This window comes from Coenobita brevimanus, chromosome 5 (genome assembly GCF_032717465.1).
Source record: "Coenobita brevimanus isolate Jiangsu-jjx chromosome 5, ASM3271746v2, whole genome shotgun sequence".
NCBI classification, from domain to species: Eukaryota; Metazoa; Arthropoda; class Malacostraca; order Decapoda; family Coenobitidae; genus Coenobita; species Coenobita brevimanus.
In genome coordinates, this window is record NC_136958.1 from 4183188 (window position 1) to 4194610 (window position 11423).

At 40.1% G+C, this 11423-nt stretch overlaps 1 protein-coding gene across 3 annotated transcripts in view; it reads right to left on the reverse strand.

Annotated features, from left to right (window-relative positions):
* The window catches only part of Letm1 (Leucine zipper and EF-hand containing transmembrane protein 1), a 58078-nt gene extending 49266 nt beyond the window's left edge, over window positions 1–8812 (reverse strand). For all 3 annotated transcript variants that reach the window (XM_080270925.1, XM_080270922.1, XM_080270914.1), the window contains exons 1-2: window positions 8747–8812; window positions 6366–7057 (exon numbers count right to left, since the gene is read on the reverse strand). In XM_080270925.1, the coding sequence (XP_080127051.1) occupies window positions 6366–7057; window positions 8747–8807 (753 nt within the window). In that variant the 5' untranslated portion in view covers window positions 8808–8812. The remainder of the gene's footprint in view (window positions 1–6365; window positions 7058–8746) is intronic.
* Window positions 8813–11423: the final 2611 nt, after the last annotated feature.

Below are 11423 nucleotides of genomic sequence, written 5' to 3' on the forward strand. Positions count from 1 at the left end.
AATTCCTTTAATACACGAGTTTTGTTTTTCCTGCCGAAGGTGAGAAAAAAATGGTATATACTGGAAATAAAGGACGGGATAAAGACGAGCAATGACAACAAATGAGACAATCGACAGGTGGGAGTAGGCTACATAACGCAGGAAAAGAACAAAAATGCGAATGAAAAACGAAATACATGAAAACAATGAAAAAAGGAGGGAATGACACTAAAAGGGAAGAAAAACAAAGACAAAAAGAGAAAAAAAAAAAAAAAAAAAAGCAAGCAGTAGTGCAGCTAACTCAGTTCTGATGGGTGGGTTGGGTACAAAGGAAAAAAAAAAAATATCTGGCGAGGTCGTACTGTACCCACGTGCCCTCCGGTTAACCTCTTGGTACAACGAAGCAACATTTCATTCCCGCAACCTCCAGACGATTTTTACCTAATTCTACGGGACATTATTCGAAGTATGGGGTTAGATATATTTTCACTGGCCCTTTGACTATAAAAATTCTCTCAAATAAAATCGTATGGAGGTAATAAGAATAAACGAACAGAATACGTCACCTAACCTATGGGATTTATCTTCAAACTGATTGGACTTTGCTCAGTGAACGAAATCGTTCAGAACCGATATCTCGCATATTCGTAAAGCCTCTCTCTCTCTCTCTCTCTCTCGGGACGCCTTCACTCAGTGGCACTGATATACCAGGCGGGTCCGCATCCCTAGTCATACAACCGTCCCTCAACTCCCTATCCCCCCAAAATGTAGACGGTGGAATGCAGAAGGGAACTTTAGCCAGTAGTCCACTGGGTTCATGTTCAAATGATCCAGACAATAACAACAAGCAGCTGACTGTGAGCCTGTAGTTTCCTCAGCTGAATAAAGGCAACTAAAATAAGCTAAGGCAGAATGAAATAGTCTAGACGGTTTCCTTCATCTTAGGACAGATATCTTGAAGTGAAGGAGTTATTGTACGCTATACCGTATCTACTGTATGTCTCCAGTTCGAAGTCTCTCCTCAACTCAACAAAATCCTCTAAAAGTTGCAAAAATAAATAAAATAATAAATATCAACCAAATTATCGAGTTGAAGGGATTATGAAAGCAATGTTCCATACTTAGAAACGTATTTGGATTTATGAGGCTGTGTGTGTGTGTATATATATATATATATATATATATATATATATATATATATATATATATACATACAGTATATATATATATATATATATATATATATATATATATATATATATATATATATATATATACACACACACAGCCTCATACACCTAACAAACATTTCACGTCCAAACTGGAGCGATTATTAAAGTGAATAATAAGACAAACAAGTGAAAAATACATGTTAAAAAAATACAAATAAAAATACGAGTGAAAAATACAAGTGAAAAAATACAAGTACCTAACGATACGCGTGAGAAATAAAACGAATGCTATGGCAAACTGTGTATTACGGTAACTTTAAATCCTTTCTAGGTACGAATCCATATCTTAACCCTATGCTGTGTGTGTGTGTGTGTGTGTGTGTGTGTGTGTGTGTGTGTGTGTGTGTGTGTAAAAAAGTACCTAGGCCTATATGAATTACGCACCAATAAACATTTACAGGCTAGGTACAATCTAAGGCAAAAATTCGTTTACTATTTCACTGCATCTACTTCACATGTCCGGAATTTTCCTCCATAACGCATCATAATAACAGAGTAATCTATAAGCGGAAAAACATATCGGTAGGTTATCAAATGAGAACGTACACCAGCAGTGGGCAGTAGTATCTGGCGAACTATTATCCTTCACTATTTATGGAACGCTGCTAGATCTTCAAAATGCAGTTAAACCCCGTAGCCCCCCTTTTTGTCTCACTGGCGCCAAGCTGTCTGTGAGGACGCGGGTACACAACTTTCACTAGACTGTCGGGTCAAGTGGGTGCCGACATTTCCACGCATTTAAATATACACTACTACTACTATTACTACTACTACTATTTTCTTTTTCCAATGGATGATGAAAATGAAACTTCATCCAGGCCAGCCATGTACCCCCAAGCAACAAACCAATGTTCATATATATATATATATATATATATATATATATATATATATATATATATATATATATATATATATATATATATATACACACACACACGGTATGTATATACTGTACAGTATAAAGGAATCTCAAAATCTCCGGCTTCCCAACTGCATAGCCTACCAGCAAGGGAATACTTTGGGTATCATCGGCTTAGGTTACATGTGGTGAATGTCAAGACCAGCATTACCACAGGAAGCCAATGAAATGCTAAACCTATCCCAGCCCAACCCCGAAAAAAGGCATTATTATGCAGTCTGCTGGTCAGTGCGCTAATGTTCTATATATACTGTACAGTACATAAAAAATCCAGTTAAGGGGGCTCGTTATTTTTCGCATGTAATCTAATCTGCTTACACAAATCAAAGCATACTTATTTACACACAAATACAGTCCACTATATACATTAATTTTGACAAAAGTAAACAAACTAGCAGTCATGACCATGCCACCGAACCCATCCGACCCACTCTTATCCACCCACCTCTACCAGTCCTTGAATGAATATCTCACCCACTGCACAAATACGACCGATTTTGGGCACACATCACTGACATGAGTTGAAACGATACAAACTGACCTGATTATGATCCCAGTCCTTCCCCGCCACTTCTTTCCAAACACCCCATCAATATCCATTCTGTGGCGGTCAATATTAAATTACTAGTGTACAACAAATGACAGTCCCAAACACCAGTCGACTTACAAGACCCAGGTTTGCAAGATACATTTCCCCCAGCATGATTCACCACCATCCCAGACAATCCTGCCAACTCCACATCACTCTACTAATGTTTACCCCGATAAGATGAATGACATACCATAAACTGTACCCTACTGTCTCAACTACCAGTCTACTTACAAAGCCCATATTCACAAGGTATACTTCCCCTATCATTGTCTGCTACCCACCACCATCCCAGTTCACCTTGCCCACTCATCTCTTCATACCCCTGCCACTCTTAAAGGATCTGAAGTGACATGTAAAAAACACAACACAAACACCGCCCATTTTTTATATGACCTGAAAATATCTGTGCTGACTTTAATTAATCAGATTGACCAAAGGTTACTTGAAAGGACCTGAAAGAACTGAAATGTAACAGCTCAAAAACCATTATTCTGACATGACTGATTTTGGTATGCACTTTCACAGCCATGACAGATCTATCTATCTCTATCTATTGCCAGACGCCATACTCCTGTAAGGGGTGGCCATTCGACTCTGAGTTATTTGTTTTACAGGGAGGGGCACTAACCCTCCACCAACCCACTTGTTGACATGTAGGGAGCACGTATGGTTTGGTTATAAGGTTACCACCCACCATGTAAATGGTTTCTTGGCTTACAGGAAACCATTTGGCTTGTCACTCAATGTAAAGCCACCTGTAATGGAAAGAAAAGCAACAAGAAGTGACAGGAGAGATGGGAGAAATAGGAAGAGAGGAGGGCAGGTACAGAAAAAGAATGATAAAGGCTAAGGAAGAAGTAGGCAGCACTACATCAAGTGAGTGGATGATGGTCGCCACCACCTACCACTAATGACAGAACTGATCTACAGTATATAAATATCAATTGTCCACACGAACCTCAGTGAACCTAAAGTGACCAGAACTGACTTCTCTGAGTTATGACAGAATTAACCTAAACTGTCCCGAACGGATGAGTGGCCCTAATTGGTTGGTCAAACCTTGAACAGATCTACCAGTCAAAATTGCTCTGACTAAGCCTGAATGGATGCGAAAGGTCTAAATGAACCTAAATTATATACTGTACAGGGATCTGCTGAACTTCAAATTCCCTGACTAGGCAAAACTCAATGTAATGGGCTTGACCATACTCCATGCCAGCCAACCCATGGGTAGATTCACGCCTCCTCCTAACAGCTGTCAATAATTTGCTAAGGTAATTTTCTTCCTTTTGATAAAGTGGTGATCTGTGTCAAATGTTACGTTCACATTTATTCATAAATTTCAAACACTTTTCACGAGTCTCGGATGGTGGCTGTGAGGATGCAGCTCTATGGACACGTTGACTAGCGTGGAATATAACTGATCCAGACTGAACCTGAGCTGACTGAGTCAATTTGGAATATAACTGATCCAGACTGAACCTGAACTGATTTCAGTCAATTCTGATATCAAGCACTTAATGAACACTAAATAAGCTGTCAACATAACTGGACCTGAAAGGTCCGAAAATGATCTTAACATTTTCCCTTTCTCTGGACACCCCAGGCAATCAAAGTTTTAAATGCATAACTGTTCTTTGGTTGCCCTTGGATGTGCTCGACTCCCAGGTATGTTATGCTCACAAAAGAAATCAATACCGGTACCTCTGGAACAATGGACGATACCCTGAATCCATAAAGCTCTTGAAAATCTGCGCTAAGTGCTCTGACAGCTAGACAAGAATGGGACGAGGTTGTGAGTTCGAGAGAGGGTGGAATGGGAGTGTTAATGGTTCAGAATTAACCTGGCTAGACTGTAACTGACAAATACTGACCTTCCAAAGCTCAAACTGGTTCTAAACATCACTGTTTATGACCTCAAAGAAGGGATGTCCCAGTACCAGAAATGGGTTATACTGACACTGGATTACTTTTTCCTTAATTTACCCCTTAAGCCAAATAATATGGTCTGCCTGCAGCTAGAACATAATACAAAAACTGTCCTGGTACAAAGAGTTCACAGGCTGTTTTTATCTCCTCTATGAGGAATATTCTCATTTCAATAAATCATCTGGGAGTAGCAAAAAATAGATAAAATAATCCACTCACTTGATATTGTGCTGCTTTCGGGCATCTACCCTTTCCTCTCTTCCATCCTTCTTTCCTTCCATCCTCTTCTGTCTTTCTTTCCTTGTCCTTCTGCCTGTTGGTGACTCTACACTAAGTGACAAGCCAAATGGTTTCCTGTACACCAGGAAACCATTTACTAAGCTGAGTGGTAACCATATAACCAAATTTTGGCACATGGTGGTTTAGTGGGTAATTATTGCACTCCAGTCGGATTGAGCCGGTGAAGGTTTATATCCAAGGGATGGTTGGGGTTGATTGCTCATGTAGTGCCACTCAGGGATGAGTGAGGCTGGTCACTCTCATCTTAAATGTCGAGACCAACTGCCTAGTCCTGGGCTCCTACGTTCCTTGTGGGGCAATGTAGGATTGGATGATGGAGGGATGGATGGATAATACTAATAAGAAGAAGATGAAGAAGAAGAAGTTGTCCACGAATTAAAGGAGTTAGGTGTGCAGGGACATAAACGTATTCACCAATATAGAAAACAGTGAGATCATGGTAACTCCTGTGCCAAGTAAGATCCTGTCACTTGACGTAGTGCTGTCTGTTCTTCCTTCCCCTCTCTACCTTTTTTTCTGCCCTCCTCTTTTCCTACTTCTCCCTTTCCTTCCTGTCAGATGTAGTGCTGCTCTCAGGCGAGTGTACTTTCCTCTCTTCCTTCCTCTTGTCTGTGGGCAACTCTACACTGAGTGACAAGCTAAATGGTTTCCTGTACACCAGGAAACCATTTGCTATGCTGGGTGGTAACCATATAACCAAACTATGGCGCCTGGTGGTTTAGTGGGTAATTAAGGCACTCCAGCTGGACTGAGCCTGTGTAGGTTTATATCCAAAGGATGGTTAGGGTTTATTGCTCACATACTGCCACTCAGGGATAAGTGAGGCTGGCCACTCACATTTTAAATGTCAGAACCAACCTGCCTAGCCCCGGACTCCTACACTCCTAATGGGGCAACACAGGATTAGATGATGATGATGATGATAACTTTCCACTTCAGGTGGGTCAGCACTGTGTGACAAGCCTAATGGTTGCCTGTAACCTAGGAACTCATTTGCAATACTCGGTGGCAACTATACTGTACAACCAAATTACGGGGTGAAGTGGAGTATACTATGATGTCCCTGTTAACTGGGTGGAGACACAAATGCTTCCCACACTATTCCCCGCACCTCACTGTGGCGAGGCGCTGTTACCTACAAGGGAATATTTCTGCACTGTACAGGACAACCCTGCAGAGGTAGTTGCTTTCCTGCAGCTGATGGTCTCCTCAGTCAGACAGATTGGGGTGGATCAACAACAAATCAAGTGTTATCTGTTTCAGTTAGTCATTCACAGTAATTAGTCAATTCTAAAGAATGCTGTTAATCTGTATGATATCATACATATATGGTGATAAAGGAATAACTTCTGGTAGCTAATGAATGACACAGCAATTGTAAAAGAGTAAACTAAATGAGTGTTTACTGTACCTGTCTGTGTTCCCTCCTGGAGAGTGTTTCACCATTGGCCAGACGCCATATATATTTGCAAGCAATCTTGGTATCAATAAGGAGGAGACGGAATCCATGGTAATAGTGTAGCACCTCATCTTTTATCCGTACCCATAAAGTCTTTCGTTCACTCACTATCACCCCTCTCTCCTGGGATACTGGGGAGCCTGCGGCCTTGGCCTTCTCCTTCAAGTCCTTCACTGTGACTTCTACCTGAGATGAAGGCTTTGAGGATTCTTTTTCTTGCTTCCTTCGTGAGGTGTGTAGAAACCTGTGAAGAGTACTATGATGGCTCTGACTGGAGTGTTGGTGAAATGTCTTGAAAGAAGTTGGTAAGGTCCTATGAGGAGATCGCAGGGCAGTGTAGGGTACACGGGGGCCCCTTTGAGATGCATGTGAGGTTTTGTATGGCACATTGTGGTTGTGACGCTGGAGGGTTCGTGTGGGGGGTACATAGACTGTGGTGTAAGAAACGTGGAAAGCAGGTGATGCCAGGACAGCCACTGCTGATGAAACCTGGCAGTGGGCTCTGTACTGGCCTGGCCCACCTGCCACCCACTGCCCCACCAAACTACTGGTACTGCAGGGTGCCATCATTAGCAACCCACTGTTATGGCATGGCTGACGTACTGACACGAAGTGCCCACTCTGTCTTCCACTGCAACACAATCCTGTCGGCAGACAAAATATGAACAAAGTAAATCCTCTGTACCCTACACTGCAAATTACCAGTTTACAGACATGACTAAGTTCTAGATGCTTTCAAATACAGCACATGTATTCCCAAATACAGAGATGTAATAGAAATCACACATTACTGAATTATCCAACCATATCTGACCTATCTTTAATTCACTATACTTAAACCTTCTGGCTGTTAAATGAAGAGGAAATCAGACCACCTAAAAAAATAAAAAATAAAATAAAATACTGTACAGGATGCTGTATACCAGTATGACAAATACATGTGCTGAACAGCAACAGTAAAGATCTGATAAATTAATAGTAGTGTACTCACTCTTAAATGACTACTGCTGAAAAAATTTATCTTCATTTTTTATATACGGTATACTATACAATACTGTATACAAAACTCACTTGCAATCATGTTAGTCCTACACTATGAAGCACAAAAATTACCGCATCCTAATCATGAAGACAAGCATGATTCCACAGTTCTTAAACAAATCTTAAGGAGACATAGGACCACCTTTTTTTTTTGCTTTACCTTAGCTCTTCATGAGATTCTTCAAGTATTTTCTGATTGTGTTTTCCAGTTTCAATGTTTATTTGCTTTAAGAGTGATGTTAAGCATTTTAAAAAACAGTGTCTGTTTACAGACAGATCTTGTGGTGCATGAAGATGGACAGAAACCACCTTAGAATGCCAATTTTGAACAAAATTACCCTTATCAGTGCCTACTTACCCAAACCTAACCAAAATTTTTCATTTATGTACCCAACATTAATCTTAACCTAACCTAACCTATTTTATGCTAACCTAACCAAACTTATCCTAACCTATCCCTTATGTAATCACATTTTCATTGTTTGTTGGTGGATTCTCTTCATACTCAAAAGCGTATTTCTGTACACCTTTACGAGGTCACTGAATCAGTTCAAAAGTTGGTAATATATATATATATATATATATATATATATATATATATGGAAAATTTTGCGGTCCTATGTCTGCCTAAGGATTACTGAAGCTTACTTCGTAAGCCATACCAGTAATATATGACAACAATAAAGTACAGTTAATCTAAAAGAGTCCTCTCCTTTAACCATTTGTAACACATGAAAAATATACTGTACTTTAAAAAGGAAGTATGTACAATTTCTTCTGAAATTTTGTGAACTAATTTCCTTTGTTTACTAGCATTATTAACTGGTTTGTGTAGGTGAATTGATCAGGTTAGCCTATTTACCATGTCATTTAACAACCTTATGCAACATATTACAATTCCGGTAGTTTTTAAGACTGCACCTACGTCTACATTACTGTGCCATACCAATTTAAAATCAGACAAGCTAACCTTTCTAAATTTAAGATAAATATTATGACACCTGCCACTCCTCCCTTCTCTCACCAGCCACACCATGAAGATACAAACACTCCATGGACACTTCTCCAGCACACTTTCTGGCTTTACGAATCGGTATCAGGCCTTCAAACGTAACTGTGAATCAATCCAATAATACTCTTGCGGTGTCAACACATGAATGCACCAACCAACCTACCTTGCAGTCATATTGTATAATGCACCTATTTTGACTCAATATGTTTTGCTCCAGAAAATTAACCATACAGCTGCTATTCTGAAGAACCTAGTATACAACATGAAGTATCTTACGTACCATTTCGAGCACTTCTTGTAGCACCAAGAAGTGCAACCGATAGACCAGTAGCGGCACTCATACTACCTTCACGACAACCAATACATAACTGGCTCGGTTTCGTCATTCCCGAATCTCAATTGGTGAGTTCGTCATTACGTCATGTCGGTTCTTTCTTACTCAGATCTATCGTAACTTGTAAAAAATTGTAGAATTAAGCACATACCTGAGCACATACCAATTTTTTTTTTTATAAAAGTAAAATCTAATACCATGCTACAATATGTACACACCTACCTAACATTTAAAAACATGTCTGAAAAATTCTGCTTTCCGAAATCTCTTGAAATCGACATCTCCACGGCACACAGGATGTACTTATGGAAGATTACGTCATTGAATTGATTATTTATTGTTGTAAAAGGTATTTCGTAATTTAATCAATCTTACGGATATGAGGCATGAAAGGTCACGCATTTATTTGAATCTCCGTATTATTCTAATCATGCAAAATGCACGTGGGGATGCGGGATACATTTACCACGAATTCCCTGTAAGCGAAATTCTTTTGGGTGGTGTTCAGTTTTAATAAACTCGTGTTGTTGGTGCTTGAACAGCTATGTGTGTCAAATTAATGCATTCAAACAGTACACTAATGGTGAAATCGCACATAGGCTCCCTTGCATGTAGTCCGAGAGAGAGAGACTGCCTATAAGCCACTCCTAAAGAAACACCATGCCTAGCAACATATTAAAAACATACATCGTAAAAGTGCAATGGACTGCCGGCTGAACTGAGCTAGGTTGCTCCTGTCTAAACCTCTCACTTTTTCCCTTCCCAATCCCTCTCGGTTCTTTCTTACTTCCAACGTTCCTTCCCAACTTCCCTTTCATCTTTACCTCTTTCTTCCCTTCTTTCACCTCCCACACATCTATATCCACTCCCTCTTTTGCCTTTCCATCCCATAACACTGTCTTCTGCTCCCATCTTAACAACTCTCCTTTCCTCTCCCACACATATACATCCATTTCCTCCTTTGCCTTTCCATCCCACAACATGTCTTTTCTACGCCCAACTTATCATCTCTCCTTTCCTCCCCATACATTTCTCGTCCTGTGTTTTTCTTACACCATATGTTCTTGTCTAACTTGTACTCCATCTCATCATCTGAACTCTACTTGAGGTGTCACCCTCTGCTTTTCCCTCTTTTCCTTCAGTTTTCTCTCCTACCTTTTCTCTAGTTTCTCGCTCCACTGTAGGTGCCCTTACCCTCCTTATTCCTACCTTCTATTAAATACAGCTACCAGTCTTTCTCGATCTCCTTTCATCTCATAGATATGATCTGAAATTGAACAAACATTTATAATAATACATATGTCTTTAAACCCTGCATATGTATCTAAACAGAGTATGTAATTATGAAAATTTCAGTCACAACCACAGAGGACATGAGTTATGTGGTTAAAATGAGTGGAGAATACTGTAGTTCAAATGGGGGCGGACTGGATCTCATCTGTGGTACGACAGTCTTAGAACTGAACATTAAAAGTTTTCACTTTTCTTGATGCCAACCATCATTAAAAAGTGCCCCTCTGAGACTTACACCAACCCTGAATGGCAGCCCATGTATATTGCAGTATGGATACTCTAGTTTTGGAGATGATGAGACTTGAAGCTATTTGGCACCATCTCTTTGTGCATGAGAGTACTACTGTACAGGTACTGTACTGTACTTCCCAGTGTATGCCCTGACTTGGCGCACATCTCATGCATTTTGCTCTGGCTAACGACAGGCTGTTCTGCTCACACAAGGAAACCTCCCATCTCCACCATTCAATAGTTATTACGCTATGCTCTTCGTCAGTGCTGATAATATGCATTATTCACAGTTAATAGCAAGTCACACATCAACCTTTTAATTGGGATGCTGGAACTTGAGACCAAGCAGATCCTCCAGGATATTTAACTCCTTAACTAGAGGAAGTAATTTCTCATGTTTTCTTGTCACTTCCTGACAATTATACTCAGCTGACAATAATTCAAATTGGTGAGATGAAATTTTCATTCATTGACTAGGACTCTTTCTAAGGTGACAAAAAGTAAAGTCTTTGGGCTGAAGGATTATTAAAGGCAAATAACTATTTTTTAATAGCCTATGCCCATCCATGTTGGCATTACATGATCAAAAACTTGTTGCATCTTGAAAACTCTCACCTATTCACACTAGGCACAGGACTGGCTCTCAAACGGATGCTTTTAACTGGAAAACCACCATACATCTCCTATATTTTTAAGAAAGAATAAGCATCTGTATGACAGCACTGCATATGCATGTGCAGAGTATCTGTCATTATTTGTCTAATAATATGCATCTGTGTGGTAGCAGTGTATGCATGTTAAGAAGTACAGTAAACCCTTGCCTTTGCACTCCACTAGCCTTGTTACCAGATTTAGTGAACACCTTGAGGAACCCAACAAACAGTCACATGTACTGCATACCATCCAGCAAATGGAAAAACCCATGCGGAGAACTCCAGGCCCACCGAATATTCTTTTGCACATTATCCGTTACCTGGGACGTATGATGCTGGCCTACATCTATAGATTGCTTCTCGTGCATGGGGGGACTCAGAAGCTACCAGTATTTTTTTTTTTTCCACCCAGTTGGGCTAGTCATAAAGTGCTATGACAGGGGTGT